General features: G+C 38.2%; 1 protein-coding gene across 1 annotated transcript in view; it reads left to right on the forward strand.

The window, feature by feature from the left end:
* LOC139728782 (uncharacterized) overlaps positions 1-23,588 on the forward strand; it is a 97,230-nt gene that overhangs the window by 20,991 nt on the left and 52,651 nt on the right. The window contains exons 4-20 of the mRNA XM_071639723.1: positions 1,279-1,394; positions 2,739-2,927; positions 4,239-4,427; positions 6,291-6,542; positions 7,633-7,818; positions 8,320-8,514; positions 10,961-11,158; positions 11,948-12,154; positions 13,110-13,316; positions 13,502-13,605; positions 14,125-14,293; positions 14,646-14,870; positions 16,079-16,267; positions 16,686-16,886; positions 17,578-17,713; positions 21,610-21,728; positions 22,964-23,155. Coding sequence (XP_071495824.1) covers positions 1,279-1,394; positions 2,739-2,927; positions 4,239-4,427; positions 6,291-6,542; positions 7,633-7,818; positions 8,320-8,514; positions 10,961-11,158; positions 11,948-12,154; positions 13,110-13,316; positions 13,502-13,605; positions 14,125-14,293; positions 14,646-14,870; positions 16,079-16,267; positions 16,686-16,886; positions 17,578-17,713; positions 21,610-21,728; positions 22,964-23,155 — 3,074 coding nt within the window. The remainder of the gene's footprint in view (positions 1-1,278; positions 1,395-2,738; positions 2,928-4,238; positions 4,428-6,290; positions 6,543-7,632; positions 7,819-8,319; positions 8,515-10,960; positions 11,159-11,947; positions 12,155-13,109; positions 13,317-13,501; positions 13,606-14,124; positions 14,294-14,645; positions 14,871-16,078; positions 16,268-16,685; positions 16,887-17,577; positions 17,714-21,609; positions 21,729-22,963; positions 23,156-23,588) is intronic.

Raw genomic sequence — 23,588 nt, forward strand, 5'->3', positions numbered from 1 at the left:
CACACAAATATCGTTTTTCTCTCTGGTTTTCAAGGGTTACGTGTTTTCGTGTTATTTCCTCCGCATAACCCCCTGTCAACATGCCGATATTTTGCAGGTTGGAATGCAGAGCGCGCTTTTATCTAAATTGTGGATTTTACAAAATTTTATTCACCGTTTTACCTGTGGTATACTTGCTTTCCTGCGTGTGTGTATATAAATATAGGTGGGTACTTCGACAAAGTCCAAGACTCTCTAAATTGCTCCCCCTCCCCCTCCGTAATCCAAGAATATGACTATATTATGAAACTTGAATATATATTATACATACACACACACACACACATTTTGCGTGAGAACTGAAAATAAGTGAAATGGGTCAACCTAGCCGAACTTGACTTTTTTATATTTTCTAAAAGAGCGGGTCTTCTTTTATACATTATGCTAAAATTTGGTATCATAAAACGGGCAGGAAAGTGTGTTTTTAAGCAGTTTATCTCGAACATTTTTGGTAGACTAGTGCGATTAGGTGTGTCTTTAGAATCCCTTTTTCATTTCTGAAAAACCTTGTCCACACTCTTCACTTTCAACTCTAATAACTTTTGAAAGGATAGTGCTACTGCTTTGAAAGTCGGCATTAATCATGAAAGGAATGTGTTGATGAAGCATGCTAAATTTCAGTTTAATCTAATAATCCCTTCATTATTGTACTCTGGTGGTTTACTTCCTGTTTTTTGTCCCATTCATCGCACAGCCAGCACGGTTTGGTAAAGATTAAGCGCTTGAATAGACACTGTACTTCAGAGCCTCTTTTCTCAATTCACACTTTTCCTGAGTTTGTGCTTTCTTTCCAATATTTAGATAGGTTAGGAGAGCCCATTTGATTTGAGTTATACATCATTTTAAAGCATAAAGTCTGCTCTTTCAGAATATGGTCTTAACTATAGAAATTCATATCTGGCGACTTTTTGTTTGTTTTGAGGAGCAGGGTCACACACACACACACACACACACATATATATATATATATATATATATATATATATATAATATATATATATATATATATTATATTATAATCATAGATATAATATAACTATATATATAATCTATGTTTTATATATATATATGTATACATAGACATAATGTAACTACATATAAAATCTATGTATATATATATATATATATATACAATGAATGAAAATAATAAATGCTCTTGACGAACAGTATGCTGGAAAGTACTAATCAAAATGTCAGGCGTCGTGTTGTAGTCTTTGATTGGCTTTGTCTTTATTTTAGACGAAACGGCGATGCACCCGGTTCGAGTTTCTACGAGGGCAATCATGTGATAAGTTACCAGGCGAGAGATACTGTCCCAAACTATTCTACCTGCAAGGTCAAGTTTACTGTCAAATGTAAGTAAACAGAAACACACTTGCCACACTTCAAACCAGTTGAGTTAAAGGGATTATCTTTTAAACTAGGGAATTGTTACAACTCAAAATTCAAATTCCTGATAATGTCTGCTCGGTGAGGGTCTGTGCGGAATTTGCTGTTTTCAGATGTTCTTGCCTGTCATTTGATACAACCTGGTCAAGAAGAGGTTTAATCAATATGTTCTAATTCCAATCAATCTTTATGGCCTATATCAATTGGGAAAGGGGATTTGTCTGAATGACTAGATAGAGCTGCGGCAATTTTGAAAAAAGAAGAAGCTGTACAGGTCAGAAATGAGAGTTATTATTATGTTATCTTGTGATCATGTAATGTAGGGATCGGTAGAGTTCGTGTTAAAGTAATTTTAATCCCGGAAAGAGAAAGCCGAAGTATTTTTTTTTGTCTGATACTATTTCCACGACGTCACTCTAATGAATGATTTTGTAACAAAAAAAAATATGAGAATGACTCTAAAGAGGATCTAATGATTTATTACTCCAAATATAGACTTGGCGAGTTTAAGAAGATTTTGTTTCTGTAATTAACTGAAATAGAAATAGACTAGATAAACTATATTTCTTTTTCATTAAAGGTAAGCCTATAACATTTATGTCGAATTGCCAAAAAAAAATACTTTAACAAATACAATAGCAAGCAATAGCATGATGATCATTATTCATTTAAAAATCCGAAATTAAAATAAGGTTAGTTATTCTACAAGTGTGTTTACCCGCAAACAAATGATTCATAGTTTCCATAAAAAGGTTAGCTATTCCGAAAAATTAATATAAGGTTCGTTAATCTGAAAGTGAAAGAAGATTCATTCCTAAGGGTCTTGAAAATGCGAAAACGGAATATGGCTCGTGTATCCGATAATAAGACAAAGTTCGTCAATGCACAAGTCAAGTAGTCTCTCTTGAAACTCGTATTCCTACACCTTGCTACTGACATTTCCCCTACAACCTGAAAGAGACAAAGTCAAGTGCTCTTTCATTTTGCTGAGAAGCGAAAACATATTGTTGTACACGCTGACGATATAGAGCATAGTAGTCACTTTACTTCAGCAATAAATGCACCGAAACTCTGAAAATTAGAAACCTTTTAATCAACAGCCCATTCTTTTCTCAAACTCTGGCTGATGTGTACTACTAATATCTATGTTTTCACTAAATAATTATTTCTGACTTGGCTTTTCTTGAAACGAGATTCAACCTGTATTACGCCTACTAAATTGTGAGTCCCTTCACAATAATATTCTTTATAATTTGCTGTTTGATTTAAAAAAAAAAAAATATTCTCTGTTTTGTTTCATTACACTATAGTAATGAAGTGCTTTGCACTGTCAGGACCACAAAACGGTTACCTGTCATGCACGAATGGAAACTTAATCGGATCAACCTGCTATTACCACTGTTTACAAGGGTACACTCTCACTTCTAGCGGCTCGAGTGCATCGTGTATCGGAAACAGTGAGCGTGCTGCATGGTTGGGCTACTTTCCTAATTGCGTGGGTAGGGAAACTTTCGATTGTGTTTTGTAGCTCAACAATGATTAGCAACACAAAATCTTGTACGTACATTAAACCCACCTTGCAAGTACTTGTTAGATTACAAGGAGTGAAAAATGCTCCAAACTATAAATAAAAAACCCTTGTTGTTATCAAGTCATTATTAATCAATTAACCCTCTCAAGCCCAAGGTTGGGAGCATTCTGTATACTGTATTGTGTCCCATAGGATATATATATTTTCATTTGTCATGTTTAAGCCATTCACTCAGTTTCAATTTTTATTGCGAGTATTTTGAGATTTGATTTTTGATTTGATTTGATTTATTTCCGCACTCAACAGATACCAAATTGAATACAAATTTCAAAAGCACAAAGACAAAGAATAGCAAGTGCAGTGAAATATTGTAAAACGATGATAGCACACAATATGCTAATAAGCAATAGCTTTGAATAGTAATTAGTATACGTACACACAGAAACATAAAATGAAATGTACAACATATTTTCAATAAATGATAGAGATAATTAAATGCAGAAGACCGCCATCGTAAGCGATTAAGCTTGAAATGGATGGGGGTTCATAAAAGGACAAACCAATGAAACAACTCTCTTGGAAGAAATTAAGTGATTAGGGGATTTCAGTGCACCCACCAGATATATCAATACATAATTATGTCTACTATTGCTGGATACCGTGGCAACTGTTAATCTGCGACCATGCCGTCCATTTTTTTTTCTGATCGAATTTCACTTAACGATTTAATAGTGGACGGAAAGGGGATTTCTATTCTGTAATGTGCTGAAGGACAAATGAAATGATGAAGAAATTATGTTGAGAATGTTCCCAAAATTAATTTCTTTATTTCCTTTCTTCACATGTAACGAAGACTCTATATCATATTAGGGAATTGTGATATCAAAGCCATGTTTTCTATTCCCATTTACATCATTCCGAAATTAAGGACGATGCAGCATAATAATTTTTTGTTGCCAAATATGGAAAAGCACGAATAAAAACTATTGGAAAAGTTATTGATAATTTCCCTTTCTGCAGTCACTACATTATGCCAACATCTGGGATGGACAGAAAAAGGACGCTCTTAAAAGCAGATTGTGTATATGTGTGTTTGTGTTTGTTTGTTTTTTGTGTGTGAGTGTTTTTTTTTTATCTTTCGGAAGCTTTACAGTGAAAACCATAAGAGGACTTCTTATCGTCCACTGTTTTGTGCGGACTTCTTCTGTCCGTTGTTCTGCTTCTTTTGTTCCATATGTCACACTATGTTCTTATACACACCCACAATTGATTTACCTAGAATTGACCTGCTCAGAGACAGTGGTGACCTCTCCCCCTGAAAATGGTCAAGTCACATGCACGAATCAAAACATCTCCCAGAGCGTGTGTTCGTACACATGCGACAGCGGATACAGCATTTCACCGGGCCAGACCAGGAACAGAGTGTGCACAGCGAGCGGCTGGACTGGATCACTGCCGACCTGCGAAGGTGAGTTAACCCTATAAAGCCCAAGCTATTTTGACCCCTTCCAGGCCCAAGGGGGGGGGGGGACATTGTGCCCCCCCCCCCCCTGTATAACTTCTTTATTATATGATGTATGACCGTCATATTTGGCACATGGGTGGAGCACCTCATACTCTACATGACCCAACATTTGAAATTTCTCAAGGTTATCTACTGAGGGCGCTACTTACGAGAATATAAAGAAATACATAGGAAATATGCTAAAATCATGTTTTTCTTTTTATTTCTTTATCCCAGTATATAAGTTTTTATTTTATATCAATCATTTTCATATTTACCACAAAGGAAAAGCAAGTCAACCTTCACTATTGGTTATGGTTGAAATTTCTCAAGGTCAACATGTGTGGGCACTATTCATTACATTAAAGAAATATAAGAAACCTATGATGTATTGCTTGGAATGGGTACATATATTGGTATCACATTTCATATTTCCAAAATATTTAAATTTTGAGTCTGAAGATTGATAATATGATAAAGAAATGATATTACAGGCAAAGCTTGTGTGAAAGTAACACAAAATGAAAGAGTAGTCTTTGGAAAATGCTCTATTTTTAATTATTTCTATTATATCTATTGTTTGATGCCTCTGTCACATAAAAAATAAAGAAAATAATAAGAATACCATTTGACGGCAATTCACAAGCATAATTACTTCACATTTTGCTCCTTCAGCATATTACAGCCAAGAAAATCCCCATTTCATCCATTATTATATTGTTAACTGAAAATGGAACAGAAAATCATGCAAAATCTGACAAACATGGTTGTCAGTTTCAGGGTTGCCATGGCAACCAGCAATATTGGACATAGCTAAATTATATATCAAAATGTTTGCAATAAGATTTTAGGAAAAGTCACCAAATTTGGTTGAAATCGGGTAAAGGGTGTAGGAGTGGCAAACGGAAATATGGTAGGGGCACAATGTGCCCCCCCCCCCCTTGGGCTTTATAGGGCTCAAAGTCAAATCAGGGATTTTTTTTGTTACTTTAATGGTATGAAATTACCACAGTTAACACATGCAAGTATGGAGCATGACAAGATATTCATTAGGCTTGACAATACAGTTTCAAACAAGAACGACAATTCAAGTGAAAGAACGAATTGCAGAAAGTTCTCGATAAGCCGATGATTTGTATATCATTTAATCTAATAAGTGCTATTCAAAGGAAAATTATGTTGGAGTGAGAACCATGAGAATTATGGATTCAATCAAATTTAGTCCTTTACCTGTGTCCAACAATCCCTAATTATGTTCCCTTTGTGTCACTGCTACTATTAGAGGGTAGAATGAAAGCGAAAGCATGTGAGAGGAGTTTAAAAAATGAAGCAATATCTAAACGAGTATGCGTAACATTATGTAAGTCTTATGTAGTAAAGTCGCGAGGTCAAAGACATTATTTGCCGTGGGAAAACAAAGTACGGAAAAAAAGGAGATGTAGACTCTATATCCTGTAGAAGCAGTGACATGAAGCGAACATATTAGGGATTGATGGACACAGGTTAAGGACTAAATTACAGTTACCCGGTAAACTGTTGTAAAGAAGAGAGTAACATTACTAGTGATCACCAGTCACCAACGTCTTTCACCTGCAACTGCTATGTTATGTACTTCAATTAATGTGATCACCCCGCTTCTAAAGATTTTCCTTCCCTAGTCTTTGCTCTCCATGTACTCTACTTTCTTCTTTTCCTTATCCTACTTTTCCTTTTCTTCTTATTCACTTCTTTCTCCCCTTCGGGTTTTTATTTATTTCCTCGATTCCCCCTTTTTTCTTTCTTGTATTTATTAACTTCCATCCCTTCTTTCACCTTTTCAATGCACAGACTCTTCTGCACCCACCTTCGAAGACTGCCCGCCATCACAGATCCTGTATGCGGCTGAGAGACATGAGACAGTGATTGCCTCGTGGACCCCACCCATAGCCATCGACAATTCAGGCGCCAATAATACAAATGTCGCGCATGTCGGCCCAACCCCAGGTTCCATACTACCTCAGGGACATTACGTTGTCACGTACACTGCTGAAGATGATAGCGGAAACGTGGGATCTTGTGTGTTTACAATCACAGTACAAGGTACGCAGTGACCTAATTTAGGTCCTCATGCAATACAGGAATAACATGGACTACATGTTCTGATGATCCCAGAGCTATAATACTATAGTGAATGACGCCACGAACCGACGAAAACAGACACAATGCAGAGGTTCAATGGCAGCTCTAGGGTAGAACGACTGCAAAACTACAGCTATCGATATTGAAAGTTAACACCTTTTAACATCCGATTAGATGGGAAATCAAGTTAATACCATTCTGTTGAGGGCTTCAGGATAGTTCTTCCTTCTTTGTCTGTTTAACGAAACCAAACAAATTTCGTATGACAGTGCACGATGGAAGTTAACTTGTCTGATTAACCAGACAGTGACCCTATTCACAATCGAACGAAAGTTAGTCTTTTTTTTGTACGAGTGATTATTTTGTGAATCTTGAATTTACTGTAAGTACAATTTTGACATCCAAAGTGATAGAAAAAGACAGAAGGTTCAGCATTTACCAGCGGACTCCTCGCTCGGACAGTATAATGCATTGCCGAATACTGCCTACACAGATGCTCTTCATAACTCGTCTAGACGCAACTCACGAGACAAAGAAACACAGCTTTCTGTACAGGTCGAAGAAGATAAAACTTCTGTTGGGCAAAGTGTACCGAGTGCACCTATTGATTCACAGTAAATGTTGACCAAATTATGTCCGCAAGGATGAAGATATTATTATGATGTATCCTGATAGATCAAAAAATGTCAAATTTGATCTATTAATATAAAGTGAGAGTGACAAAAGGATTGAAACCCGAAGTTCAGTATGAAAATTTGAATCATAGACAAATGACGGGTCGAGATTGATAACCCAATTTTTGTTTTTGTTTGTTTTGTTTTGTTTTGTTTTGTTTTGTTTTTTGGCGTTCGGGACAGCGTGAAGTTATTTGGGAGTTTAGCTGTCCAACCTTTTGACTGAGACCATTGGAAAAAAAAAAGAAAGCTTGATGCTTTTGAATTAAGCAGGAAATTAAGACTCTGTAAAAGAACATTGATCACGTTCATCTGGCCACACTTGCTATAAGTATAAAAACCGCATAACAACTTTATTATTGTTTTCCGACTTCAAGTCATCCACTGCTCCACTATCCCCATCTCGCATGGTCTCCTGGCAAGCTGTCCCCATGGCAACCTACTGGGATCAACCTGCACCTTCAGCTGTAGCCTTGGTTACCGTCTCCAAGGAGTTGGTAACACCACCTGCCAGAGGGAAGGACTGTCTGGGAAATGGACTAACCAACCTCCTGTATGTGAAGGTACTTAATAAAGACCAAACAGTGATTTTGCCAAATATGGTAATCTGAGCACTATGAACATTCATTAACAGCCGACAGATGCCGCCAAATAAGTCCTTGAGGCGAAATTCTGAAAGAAGATAGCATTACCGACAAGAAGGCATGTACTTTTAAGGCACCAGGACTGGACATTAATAACCCATCAAAATGCACAGTTGAAAAGGGATATTAAAATTACCATGCCATTTGAGTATTGAGTCTTCGCTTGTTGTTTATTTTGCATAAAATAAAAAGGTTTAACACATGTTACTTTTTTTCTCGAAAATATGTCCTTTGAATCATTTTTTTTTCAAATGAACTATTGCTTATGGCATAAACATTCACTCGCTTATTTCAGTGGAAGGGCATATATTTTATATAATCCAAAGCTGCAAAATATCGCAGTCTCAGTGTAAGTGATAACCATTTGACAAAAGAAAATGCTTAACTCCCCACTTCACACTCTGTCCACTCTCCTCACAGAGCTGCAGTGTCCAGCTATAGATCCACCAGAAAATGGAGGATTCCTGAATGGACAGGCCTGTCCACTATCCTACGGTGCATCCTGTTACTTTGCGTGTCTTCTGGGCTTCCGTATAAACAACAACGTGCTCCGGTGTGTGGTCCAGCCAGGAAGTGAGGAGGCATTCTGGGAAGGCACAATGCCGGAATGTGAAGGTGCGGTCAACATTTGTCACTTGGCAATCCAAAATCCCACACCATGCAAGAGATTCATGGAAACTGTACCCTATTCATCACCTCTATGCAAAATCTGAGGATGTCTTTCCTGCATGGCCTCTCTTATGAAAGAGAGGAGGGGATGGACTATCACAATCCCGTCTCCTTTACAAAAGAAGTACCCCCCCCCAAAAAAAAAAAAACCACCAACAACAACAACAAACAAACAAACAAACAACAACAACAACAACAAACAAACAAAACCAAAAACAAAGAGGAAACAGAAAAGGAACAAAAAAAGAAAAAAACCCCGAAAAACCACCGCTATTCAAAATGTATCCTTTAAGGTTCTCTAAAATCGCATCTCTTCTTTGCCTCAACATTACCAATTGATTTTTAGCTCACCTGAGCCAAAGGCTCAAGTGAGCTATTGCGATCGCCCTTCGTCCGGCGTCCGTCGTGCGTCGTGCGTCGTGCGTCGTCCGTCGTCCGTCGTCCGTCGTCCGTCGTCCGTCGTCCGTCGTGCGTCGTCCGTCGTGCGTCGTGCGTAAACTTTTTACATTTTCATCTTCTTCTTGAAAACCCCAAGACCGATTTTCATCAAACTTGGCAGGTAGCATCCCTAGGGGGTTAGGAACTCAATTTGTTAAAATGGGCACCATGCCCCACCCAGGGGGCCCCCAGGGGGGCCCAAACCCCCCAAAATTAAGGAATCTGTAAAAATCATCTATTCTAGAACCAGAAGTGATAGAGCTAAGTTAATACTATGAGTTAGTACATTGATGACTGTAGTTTCAAGTTTGTTCATGGCAGAATCAGGGGTGCCCCCCTTGGGACCCAGGGGAGGGGGGTGGGGAAGGGTTCTAATGGGGCCTAAATTGTACATTTTCATCTTCTTCTTGAGAACCCCATGACCCATTTCCACCAAACTTGGCAGGTAGCATCCCTAGGGGGTTAGGAACTCAATTTGTTAAAATGGGCACCATGCCCCACCCAGGGGGCCCTCAGGGGGCCCAAGCCCCCCAAAATTAAGGATTCTGCAAAAATCTTCTTCTCTAGAACCAGAAGTGATAGTGCTTAGTTAATACTATGAGTTAGTACATTGATGACTGTAGTTTCAAGTTTGTTCATGGCAGAATCAGGGGTGCCCCCCTTGGGACCCAGGGGAGGGGGTGAGGAGGGGTCCTAATGGGGCCTAAATTGTACATTTTTATCGTCTTCTTGAGAACCCCATGACCCATTTTCACCAAACTTGGCAGGTAGCATCCCTAGGGGGTTAGGATCTCAATTTGTTAAAATGGGCACCATGCCCCACCCAGGGGGCCCCCAGGGGTCCCAAACCCCCCCCCAAATGAAGGAATCTTTATAAATCTTCTCTAGAATCAGAAGTTATAGAGCTGAGATAATACTATGAGTGAGTACATTAATGACTGTAGTTTCAAGTTTGTTCATAGGAGATCCAGGGGTGCCCCTCTTGGGTAGGGGGGGGGGGGTGGTTGGAAGGGTCCAAATGGGGGCCTGAATTGTACATTTTCATCTTCTTCCTGAAAACCTCATGATGGATTTTTGTCAAACGTGGCAGGTAGCATCCCTAGGGGGTCAGGATCTCAATTTATCAAAATGGGCACCATGCCCCACCCAGAGGGCTCCAGGGGGCCCCAATCCCCCCAAATTAAGGAATCTTAAAAAAAATTGGGCCTTTATTGTACATTTTCATCTTCTACTTGAGAATGCCTGGTCAAATTTTGGTAGAGCTGTGAGTAATTTAGGTTAGTGACTGCGTGAAAGGTGAACTTGCGATACTCAGGTGAGCGCTAGACCCGCGGGTCTCTTGTTTTTTTGTGGAGGAGAGAGGGGTATTGGGGAAGGGGGGGGGTAGATTTAAAACACAAAAAGATGCAAGGTAACATATTCATACCACAAGTACTTTCACTATTCTTCAAGAAAATGTCGCACGCTTTGTGTTCATTGCGTTGTTTGCAGTGTAGAAACAAATGGATTGCTTGACAGCCACTCTTAGTGTAACAACTTGGAAAACCCTTCGTCATTCCATTCAGTTATATTCCCCCCCCCCAAAAAAAAAAAAAGAAATACGAAATCGCAGTGAATATCGCTACCCTACTTGCAGTACAGTGCACTCACGTTATAACGACTAACGTTTATAACGAAATACAAATTCAGCAGCATTATTTTCCTTTTTTTGTGCGGTTATAAAAAATAACGAAATTTAGATGTAACGAAATAAAATTGCCGGTATTGATAAATTCTTCATAACGGGACTACACTGTTTACAACCAATAGGTTAACTTGATATTGTCACATCCGTATGTAGTTTCCAGACAAAACAAACATGTTGTGATCCTGAAGTAATGCACTCTGAAGGGGTATGTTGTCCCACATTTTTTTTTTTTTTTTAATGTATGTTTGTGTCTCTGTCTTGCCTTAGTTGAAACTTGTGACAGGCCCAGCCTGTCTGGTCCACTGGAGGTCCATGACAACTCCTCCACTTGTGCCACAAATGTTCAAGTCCCAGCTGGGAACGTGTGCGAATTTGAGTGTAGCCGCGGCTACGTCATACAGGGCTCAGCGAATACCACCTGTGGATTATCTGGCACGTGGGAACAGCCGCTACCAACCTGCGAAGGTGCTTTGACGGTTCAATTATTCCACCGACCAGATGAACTTTTTGTTTGTTACGAGTTAAAAACAACATTTCAACTCAAGCAATTTTCAAAGGTTATTTTTACATAGAACAAAGTTAACTGTGGCTTCCTTTTACCATTATAGGGTGCTCTGCATCGATAAGGATAAAACAATCCAAAAGAAAACAAGAAAAGGTGTAAACACGACTTTCTCCATGGTATTGATGTATGACTTAAGTGTCATCTATATACGGCCTAGTGGCGGTGTCTCCAAATCTGTAGTGGTGTCATTAACTTTCTGTGAATAATATGACGTTTGTTGGAGGTTCTTTAATGAAACAAAGATCGTGAAGCGCATTTTTGTGGAATAGTAGTCTATAATAGAAAAGTTCTGTTAAGGCTTCTAATTCAGTTGTTAGAAAAGAATGAAATGAAATTACACACTAAATTCACAGCAAGGAATACAAAAATAATAATAAAAGATGGGTGCTTACGCTGGCCGAAAAGGGATTACATTATTGTATTACCTGTTCCATCTATGTGGACTATTTATTTCATTTGATCGTAAGCAATTATTGTGTGTATCTTCTTTTATTGTCTGTGGTCACAAATAAAAAAAAAAAGTACTTTAAAAAGTATTATGTACAATATTTTTTATATAAATTAAAAGAATTAATTGAATTCACAGTAACCACTTACCCCCTCCTCCCCCCCCCCCCTCCCCCAATAAAAGGGATCAATGTATCTGTTGTTCAAAAATCCTTGCTCCACTCCCATCATGTCTTGCCCAGCTGTGACCTGCCTTGGTAGCAACCTGCCACCCCCTCTCCACGGGGGAAAGAGCGGCTGTCCCCACGAGAGGGAACAGTACGGTACGGTCTGCACCCTCTACTGCGACCTTGGCTACCAGCCCAGTGAGACTGTGCCTATTATCAGAGAGTGTCTTGATGACGGGGAAGGAGTTGGCGTCTGGAGTGGTGGACCCATTTCTTGCTCAGGTGCTCTTTGATAATTATGCCTGAATGTTTCATAATAGCGCAGGGGACTCTAGATTATTCAGGGGAACATAAAGATAGTATAGTTTGCATTTTCCAGTTTCGGATCCAGGCGGGAACTCACCGCCTCCCCCCCCCCCCCCTATAGTTTATGTTTACCAAAAAGAAATGAAAAAAGACAAAATGGGACCGTGCGCCCCTCTTTAACTTTGCAAAGGCGCCCCTCCTTTGCGGAATCCTGGATCTACAGCCCTGTTTTCTGTAGCTGTGGGGCGGGGGTTAACAGAGGAAAAACTCGCCGATGATTATATTACGAAAGCTTTCAGATGTTTAAAGATGGATATGATGATATAAACTGGGAGAACATAGACACGCCAGAAAAAAAAAAGAGTTTTTTTTTAATGGCATGACCAAGATGCTTCTTACGCCAGCGTTACTTGCATGTTATGATTTTGCAGCAATTTGCACTGTGTGCACATGTATGATTTCTTTTTTAAATCAAATTCGTCAGTAAGTTGAAAATTGGTTTGGAGCAGCTACAGGGTGGGAGGGGCATATCTATCGCGATAGGTGATAACGAATAATAAGTCATGTCACGTTTGTTATTATCTCATATGAAAACAGAAAACATGATTTCGGTTAAAATTATATGTAGCCTACTTCTTATCAAAACATTAAAATTTGTTTTGTGCATAATATTCAGCACAAATAAAGTTGATATTACAAGTTACCAATAGGCTTATTTAGACAACTTCCAGCAAACAAACTCTGAATCTGGTTTTAATACACAGTATGATTTGTGAATCTTCATTTCTGTTTTGTTTTGTTTCAATTTTCCTACACAGTACCTTTGTTGTAGAATAAAATAAAAGCAGTTTATTACAGAAAAGCTCACAAGAAATTGCAATACTATAACCTTTAACCTTCAAGCGTTTTGATATTTCCCTCTCCTTCTCAGTTGTTCAATGCCTGCCAGTAGATGCTCCAGTAAACGGCCACTTGGTGGATTGCACACTGGATGGTGAAGCGAGCGATCCAACACTACGCCAGGACTACAGGACCACCTGTACTGCCTTCTGCGACTCTGGCTACACGCCAATGGGAACATCCTCCCGGCGTTGCCTTGCCGATGGCAGATGGGATGGTGTGCCGCAGATCTGTGAGGGTAAGCTGATGAACCTTCCCAGTGTATTATTCCCCCACCGCTTCAATCACTACACGTCACGTACTTTCAAGTCTCTATTACTTCCCTACCACCTCAGTTCTCAACCTGTAACAGGCAAAGCCATCACTTGTCCGCACCAACCCAACTTCCCTAAAACAATTCTATTCATTTACGTTTTGTATTAGATCATACGGCACCTGTCATCGACTGTCCTCACGATAAAGTGATCTTTGCTGAGTCCGGTCAATCAATTGGGACAATTCGCTGGGACCAGCTGGAACCTATTCAGGTATAACTTCCTTGTTGAATGCAACTTATGTAGAGCTTTTCTGCATTGATACTGTAAATGTACTCTCACTTTGCCCATAACAATTAGCGTTCTCTTCCATAAGATGTAATATGTTTGTAACTCCAAAAGGATTAAGTAATAACTGACAAGGAAGTCTGGTAAATACTTTGTGTACTTCTCTCTCTGTCGTTTGTTCAATCAAGTCTCAACAGATTATTCTGCATGCGAATGTTGTTACATGAAAAATTATACCAGCCAGTAGGCGTATATATGTATGTATGGATGTATGTATTTGTGTGTTTGTATCATTATATGTCGAGTGTGTGGTGGGTGAGACGAGCGTCTAATTTGCTCAATTTGAAAACTGATTTCAACAAATATGGGTAGCAGGATCACTATTGGCGTATTTGCGGGATTCAATAGGTTTACATAGGCCAAAACATAGTTACTTTCTGTATGATATATGTACTCTGAGCTGTTGCTAGGTATAATCAATACTGTTTGACATTTTGCTCTCAGGCTACTGATGCCAACACTCTTATAACTGCCCAACTGGAAAGCATTGACTCGGTCCCTATCACTGGATCTAGACCGACCACGCTGGTGGAAGGAGACCATTCCCTGGTCTACAGGGCAACAGATGCTGCTGGGAACAGTGACACATGTGCATTTGATGTACAGGTCAAAGGTTAGAGGTCATCTCATAGTAGGGATTCGAGTGTTAAAAAGGGATCTGAGAAGTGTGTTCGGGAACTGTTTGATTGGGGGGGGGGGGGTGGAGATACCCTTTTTTACCCTGAGGACTTCAACCTTATGTCCTGACTGATAACGTATGTAAAGATCACTGACTGCTCCTTTAGACTGATGTAAGTCTACTGACCCCTAAATTCAGGTCTGATTTTTTATTGTATTACAGTCAGATACACTACTGATTGAGTCATATTGCTACCAAAAATTATGATGTGATCAAAAGTCAACTTTTGTAAAGAGGTGTAACGCTGATCAATGCGAATTATTTGTTTCTTTTGTTTCAATCACAGTTGTGAGATGTCTTCCATTGTTTGCTCCTGGCAATGGTGCAGTGACCTTAACATCAGGTCAAGGGTCATGTGAGGGCGGGGCCGTGCTAGGGTCGACATGCCAGGTAGAGTGCAACACGGGCTTTGACCTCTCATCGAATGAGACTGTTGCCAATTTGAGGTGCGTACAGCAGGAAGAGGGTACTACCATTGGTGCGTGGGACAATCCATTGCCGCTCTGTGAGAGTAAGCATCACTTTCTCATCTTCCAGATCGTATCATCAAACCTTCAATTCGAGGAATCTAATTGAGTAAAAAAAGAATTATCTCACTGAGGATTTGAGTTATTCTCTATCCACGTTCATGTTTGAAATCAAAATTGAAATATGGCATCCATCCTTTCTCCTCTTTTTTCTGTTAAAATAATGAGTGGTAAAATAATGTTTATACGTATATGAGTATTTTTTTCTTCAATTTTCTGCTTATCAATAGGTATCCCAAATAGTGTTTTCTCCCTCTCTCATTAGGAATTACATTATAAAAAGAATTGCCATTGTTTCAGTTTAAACATTTTCAGCATTATGCAGTAAATAGCATAATTTATATTCATTTCTTCCCTCAATATATTGTTTATATAAATTTCGATGTATATGAAATCGGTCAATGTACATTGTCTTTCCTTTTTTCCATGCTATGTTTTGTACACTTCGTTGAAAATGAAATGAAATGAAAATAAATAAAATAAAATTCTGTTATGAGGAACATCGTTGACCGCGGTCACTGATGTTGTCAAATGCCTATGTTGATCTTTGTTGTCTATTTCCCTTGCATTTGTGCATTAATCTGTCACTGTTCCCTGAGAAAAATATCCATAATCTTAGTAAAACTGAATGAACGAAACAGAAAAGATAACAAATTAGTATTCAATTTATGTAACCCTAACAAAATCAAGATATAACAAAATCAAATCAAGTCTCTGAATAAATTAACTCTTTCTCCAGTAAATGAAATAGAAAACCCAGGATCGAGAAAGAAGGCAACTGGATATGAAATATTGCCTGTTACGGTGATTATAACAGATTCAGTGCATCAACCTTCACACTAATTGCACAGAATTTTTTTTTAAATCTTAATTTCAGAGGTTATTGCTGTTGGAAATATAAATCAATTTTATTGTTTGTCAAAGTAACACTTGAAAGGAGTACAACACTTGCATGAACTCATTGCATAATGTTGTTCAACAACAAAAGAAACAACTAACAAACTAATAAAAATAACAAGAATTCTAGAAACGGGGAAATTAATTCCCTGAATGTAAGATAGCATTATTCCGAAATCTAAAGTGGAACCTTTAAATTTTTCTATTAATGTAATAGCAGCTGTTTGATATCAACCAAGATTTGAAATTAAAACAGTCATATTCCATTAATTGGATATCACTATCATTCCTGCAGTTGTGACTTGTGAAGTAAATCCGCACATGAACAGCTCGGTGCAAGGGTGCCCATTTGCCTCAGTGAATTACGGAGAGCAATGCCGGTTTGTGTGCAATGATGGCTTCCTGACATCAAGTGGCGTCAGATCTGTTACCAGGGTGTGTCAGGAGGATGGATTACTGAGTGAAGAAGAGCTCATTTGTGATAGTAAGTTCTTCCTGTATTGCAGTGTCTTTCGATTTCACCAGAAGAGCATCATGTGCCTACTTTGGTCTTCACTCAGTGCTAAGTTGTTAATCCTGCGGTGTTAAAGTTCTCAGAAACCATAGTTGAATGTATAACATAAATTGACCTTGTATGCACGTACTGCGTTTGATTTGACATGATTTATGATAATATATTGACATTAATTGGCCGCCTGAACAGACACCAGATTTTAATGATATTATTGAAATATAATGATTCACCGTATTTTCCTCCAGTGTTTGTTTCATTGCTCATTTCATTTGTTGTAGCCTCTAGACTCTAGCAGAATGCCTCTAGCCTATACATGAATTAGTGTTCTGTGGATGTGAGCATCTGATATTACATGTCATAATAATCATTCACACATGTTCAACATCAGGGCCAGTCACATGTCCATCTGGGTTCAGTCTGGAGCATGGTACCGTTACACCCGAGATTTGCACCGCCAGTGATGTGAAGGTACCTTACAACACACTTTGTAACTTCAACTGCAACAATGGCTTCCGTCAGTACGGTCCCTACGTAAGGGCATGCACCACAGATAGCGTATGGAGTGACAACAGGCCCGTGGTTTGTGAAGGTAACCCGAATATCCTTTTTAATAGACACACTATTTTTTCCCACGGAGATTGGCTACATATAGCATAACACAAACTCTCTCATTCGAATATGGAATGGGTTCACAAAGACGTCAATCTTTAATACAGCAACAATCAAGCCCTCAATGATCTTGCTCTATGTTTTTTTTTTTCCATTTCAATTTAAGTGTCAGTTTTGAGAGACATTATTTGTTCTTAAAGTTGTGAATGAGTTTGCACCTATAACGTTACATGTCCAAGGAAAATCAGCTGCACTTATCTGGTCTTCCATAGGGTCCACGTGTATGTTAGGTTGTGACCACTTCACCGGATTATGCACCCTGCTTTTTGAGATTAATGAAACGAAACGGGATCTTTTTTTTTTCTTCTTTTTGTGTGCATGGGTTGGGACTCTAACACACGTGTTGTTAGGGAGACAGAGTATTTAACTCTTACATTGGGGACAGTTTCATTACATATAGCATTGCTCAACTAGACAAGGCGAAATCGAACCCGGTCTATGAATTTGGAGGTAGGCACGCTACAGACTGCTGCTGCCAGCAGTATCAATTAACTGATTTTAATGAATCAAAAAATGATTTTTGTTTCGTTTTGCTGTGGATTTAACAATCATATTCATTGTATTCCTTACTAGATGTTTGCACTAATTGACTGTGTTCTCGTCTTCCATAGATTACCAGGAGCCAAGCTTTGATGAGCCATGCCCACGTTACATCAATGTGAACGCCCCCAAGGGAACAAGCACCGCAATAGTTGACTTCGCCATTCCCTCAGCCACCGATAATTCAGGAAATGTCACTGTGAAAAGGTATCGCAATTACTTTGAAGTGCTGTTGTGATTATTGTTTCAGAAAATGATGACAAGAGTTAGAATATTTAGTGGTAAAAGGGACACCAAAATTTTCTTTTACAAGGAAACTATTATTAAGACAAAAAAAAAAGAAGAGTCAGAGGCCTAACAGTTTATCTCTGGAATTCACTCATAACAGGCCGTGAGGGATCAATACTTTCAAAAATTATGTCAGATGGAAAAGATAATCAAAGTAACAATATTGTGCTTTTACTTCCTTTTCGTTATTGACAAAATCCAACATCAAAGAAAATTGCTTATCACATGTTATACGGATATCATGGACATAAAAATTGAAGAAATTTGTTTTGATTACGTATTGTTGAATTAATATTCAAACTTTGGACTTCTTGTACATAAAAATCTTAATAATGATAATAGTAATAATAATAATAATAATAATAATAATAATAAGGTCTTATTTACCCAGGGTAGCCTCTTCAGTGTTGCCACTGCTCTACCAGAGGGCCCTGCTATTATTATTAGGTGATCCGAGTATCCTCTCGGATCACCTATTGTATCTGTACGGATTCTTTCTTTCTTTCTTTCTTTCTTTCTTTATTTCTGGACAAAAGTTGTGCAGAGGTTCGCTCAGAAAGTGCATTGCCTTTCAATGTCAAACTTATACCATATATGTATGATGTCCCAAAGACGACATATCAAGTAAAATCATAGTGATCAGTCGACCATGACGTCACTATGACGTCATTATATGAAAACACATTTTCATGCATATCTCATTAATGGAATGGAATTCTTCGATGAAATTTTCGTCATTTATACTTTAAGTCAAGCAGATTCTACTCATATTCTCAAAATTCATATTTATGTTAAAACGCGCGCGTACGTGCGCGTTGAAATATTTGTATGCTCAAATCGAGCTCAAATTTTTTTGGCACACGTTTCAGACAATTTGGAGCATTTTTTGAAAAATTGAAAAAATTGGACGGACGCGTACACCCGCGCACATATTCGCACACAGAGCTCATATGCAATAGAAATTGTCAGTTTTTTTCACACGGATTGGATGTCCAAAATGTCAAGGAATATTTCTACCAAGTTTCAAGTCGATCCGACTCAATATGACGTCATACGGGCCCGTCAAAGTTGAAATTCCGCGCGCGCGTCAATGGCGATATACAGTGCAACGATGCCCAAAAAAAAAACGCCAATTTTAAATCTGATTTTACTCGTTAGGATAGACGGTGACCCCCCATTTTCTTTACATATTCTGAAAGCTGATGAGTTGTACATGTTATTTCATGGGTTGGCGATGCTGGAAAAATGATTAAAAGATGTCAAATTTCTTAATAAAGTAAATAAAGTAAATTTTCAAAATTACGTCATCAAATTTCAAGTTTACTCGAGCGTATCTCACCTATCCTTTGCCAATTTACACCCAGATTTCAGTATGTTGTAGCTTATTAAATGTTCTTTCATTAATGTAATAACAACATTTTGATTGGATGACGGCATCACCTCGTAAAAATTGATTGAATGTAATCTTGTCAAATTTGACCAGTTTACGTGTTATCTCTATGGGAGTGCAGTTTTTCTGGAAATGAAAATTGACATGACTGTTCTTTTCGAGCCCTAGCTCACTTATGCTTCGGTGAATTTCTCCCAGATTTTTATATGTTGTAGCTGAGACTTTGGGCTATCGTTACTGTTATCTCCGTTTTTTCATACGTTGTCGGGATTACGTCCAAAAACTTGGTTGAAATTAAAGGTTATCTTTGATGTATTTTCATATTCCTTTCTTTTTGCAACTTTATGTGCAATAACTCAAGAAAAACATACCCTATCAGCCCAATATTTTGCACATGTTTAGTTCATGTCACGTACATTATTTCATAAAATAACAACTACTTGATCGGACACCATCTTGGGTATGTAAATTAGGGTCAAAGGTCATAAATGTTTTATCCTTTATCTTGGTGAATACATGTCTTATCTTTCCCATATTTGCACACGTAAACACCATGTTACAAGGATCATTTCACAAAATAACCACTTTTGGCTCAGATGCCATCTTGTCTGTGCAGATCGGGGTCAAAGGTCATATGTATTTCTTTCTTTTTCTTCGTTATGACGTGTTATCTCTATGGGAGGGAATTTTTATACATGTGAAAATTGACATGATTGTCTTTATCGAGCACTAGCTCACTTACCCTTTGGTGAATTTCTCCCAGATTTTAATATGTTGTAGTTGAGACTGCGCGCTATCGCTAGTGTTCCCTATGTTTTTCATATGGTGTCGGCATTATGTCAAAATACGTGGTTGAAATTAAAGCTTATCTCCGATGTATTAAGATATTTCTTTCTTTCTGCAACTTTCTTTGCAATAACTCAAGAAAAACAGCCCCTATCATCCCCATATTTTGCACATGTTTAGTTCATGTCACGTACATTATTTCATAAAATAACAACTACTTGACCAGACACCATCTTGGGTATGTAAATTAGGGTCAAAGGTCATAAATGTTTCAACCTGTATCTTGGTGAATACATGTCCTATCTTTCCCATATTTTGCACACGCAAAGACCATGTTACAAGAATCATTTCACAAAATAACCACTTTTTGCTCAGAATGTGATGCCATCTTGGCTGTGCAAAGTTGGGTCAATGGTCAAATATACTTCATTCTGTATCTTCGTTATAGTGTATACCGAATTTGGTACCAAAGATGGCAGACCTGACTCTCTTTTCTAAATTAGAACCCAAATATCACACGGCCAATGTCTCTAAAAACAGATAAAACCTATATGGTCATGCCTATTGCGATCAGGACTCGAATCATTGATTTTAAAAAAAATCGGATCACCTAATTTGTCAGTGTTGACAAATTCCGGTTCTAGTTACCCTAGCGTTGCCAGGTACCCATTTATACACCTGGGTCGAGGAGGGACATTGTGGGTTAAAACATCTTGTCCAAGGATGTAAGCACTGGGCGGGATTAGAACTCACGGTCCTCTTACGTTACTATGAACAAGCACAAAGTGAGAAATTGAAATAGGTAAATAAATATGATGAATGTTAGTATTTTTGGAGAGATAGAAAGGCAGCTACAACAGTAGGAGGAGGAGGAGGGGGACACTTGATTGTACACATTGCATGCAGGTTTGCTTTCAAAGATCAGGAGACGAGTTCCGAGTATACTCGGGCAAGCGTCTATGGGGAAATGCGTGTTGTAGCAAAATCAAACCGTCGTCAATGAGTTATTAATGTTTACCGTAGATCACGTGGTAGTCCATTCATGGAGTTCGTGAGCATGAGTGTGCCTTTTATTCATTTTTTTTTTTAGTCAACGCACTTCGCTAAACTTGTCAAGCATTTTCACCATTGTTCACCAAAGTTTGGAAATCTATACATGGTAACAAAAAAGAGAGAAGGGGCATTCAGCAACTTCTCTATCCACTGACGCTGATCTCTATCCACTGATGCACTAGTCGGCAAAGTTAGCTCTCCATCATACATCCAATCGAACGCAAAAGAACAATATTATTATTATCATATTATATTTCATGCGTTTTGTACCTAAAGGAAAGGTAATGGAAGTAATGAAGGATGAATTAAAGAACCGCTTGAGATAGGAAAATACACAAGCAGATGCTAATTATGCATGCTTTCATGCAGATAATTATGAGAAGGTATCGGTCCACATTGAAGATACGTGTTAGCTGTCTCTTTTCTTCACAAATGTAGTATGAAAACGAAGTGAAATCCCCCCCCCCCAAAAAAAAAAAAGAAGCATGCCAAAGCTAAAGTGAGGCAACGAATGATTCTCGAAATTGACCTTCCAGCTTAATTCTATGTTTCGAAATCAGTCTTCTTCATTTCTGCTGATTGACAGAGTTGATGGCTTCCCTGGCCCAAACTCAACTTTCATGGAAGGCACCACAGTGACGTCATACAGGGCAACAGACCTCACTGGGAATAGCGCCCGCTGTGACATTTATATAAGACTGAATGGTCAGTAGCTGAAGTGATACATGTTTTTTTTCTCTCTGAAGAAAGAGAACTTGCAATTAGTTTTTATTACACGAACAAAAAGTTGTAATACACATTTTCGTGAATCCGGTTACTTTAGGTAGAGACACTTTAACAGTCTCAGTGTAAGCATACTAATCCACAATTTACTAGTTAAAGGGATTGTACAGTTTTGGTTGAGACCTAATTTCAGATTTCTAACATTTGAGTATATGAATATGAGAACGACCCAAGTCCATTAGAGAAAATTTCGGAAAAATGGAAATTAATAAAACATTCCCTACTTCCTTAAGTGTTTTTGGTTATTGGGGTGTTATTAATTCAAATTTGAATATAAAACAGTCACTTGAATGATTATCTGTATTTGCATGACTATCTAAATGGCTTTCAAACGCGATAGCCAAATTTGGATTTGGGTCGTTCTTATATTCAGGTACTCATTTTTTGGTGAGATAATGAGAAACCTCTCATGAAATATGAAAGGGCATGTACTTCTATGAGGAATTCAACGTTTATTTGATGAAAATTGTTTTTGAAATGGCTGAGATATCCAAAAAAGAGCGATTCTAATAAAGTGTGGGACCAACACTTTATTATGATCTCTTTGTTTTACTTTGTTTTTTGATGTTTCAGTCATTCCAAACCCGATTTTCATCAAATAAACTTTGAATTCCTCTCAAAATGGTATGCTCTGTAATATATGTGTTTTCTCGGTATCTCGCAAAAAGTTCAAAGCCCAATTCTCATCTCCACCAATACTGTACCATCCCTTTAATTAAACGTGAAGGAACTCTCTTGAGATATGAGTAAATTCAGGGAGATGTTTGCTAACACACATCAACGAGGCAACAGTATACTATTACCTGTTTTTCTGTTCTTTATTTTCGGCATTTAGCATGAATATGAAAAGTTTCTTGTGTGATTAGTATTGCTTATAATATTCTCACAAAACAAAGTAACTGTTAATCACCATTTGCACGTTTGTAGGACGCATCACTGATTCGAAACATGTTCAGCTGCTGCAGCAGATAAAAATGAGTTACAGCAAAATATCGCATTTTTACTAAAAACATCAAAAACAGTATAGAGAGGACATGTCAGTCATTTGATACTCTGATGCTGTTTGCTCCACACGTCACATGCTGCCATTAATTTTCCACAATCGAAAACATGAGATGCAGTTTGACCAGCAACACTTCCTTTTTCTGTTTTTTAAGTGTTTCGGTGCCCTCGACTCCAAGCCCCTGCCAGGGGATCACTGGTCAATTGTTCTGACCCAATCTATGGCTCTCAGTGTTCGGTCAGCTGTAACCAGGGCTACGAGTTAGTCGGACCACAGACCAGGACTTGTGAACTGGGCAATGGTCAGGCTCCCGCCTTCTGGGATGGACAAGATGCAACATGCCAGCGTGAGAATTGATATTTGCCAAGAAATTCTTTGTTTAGTTCTGTTCCTTTGATTGCTTGATGCAATATTTTGATTCATTTACCAATTATTACAATGTTTGGTATTGTATTTTTTCTATTGCAACTCATGGCACGTGTAATGCTGTCTTTTAGTACTAGAATCGTGAAGAATCATAGTATTACTGAAACGTAGTACACTGGCAAATAAGCTATTAACCCATGCTTTTTTTTTCTCCGAATTAGTAAAAGCAGTGAACCATGTCAGACAAGTCAAAATACAGCACCTTTTGAAAGGGATCGTATAATTTGGATGAGACCTAACTTCTCTTTTGTAACTTTTTTGTGAGATATTAAAACAAAATTAAGATATGAAAGAGCACGTAATTCTAAGAGGAATCCAACGTTTATTTGATGAAAATTGGATCGAAAAAAAAA

The sequence above is a fragment of the Diadema antillarum genome, unplaced genomic scaffold (assembly GCF_040938485.1).
Source record: "Diadema antillarum isolate AM-2024a unplaced genomic scaffold, OU_Dant_1.0 seq00000198_RagTag, whole genome shotgun sequence".
Lineage (NCBI taxonomy): Eukaryota > Metazoa > Echinodermata > Echinoidea > Diadematoida > Diadematidae > Diadema > Diadema antillarum.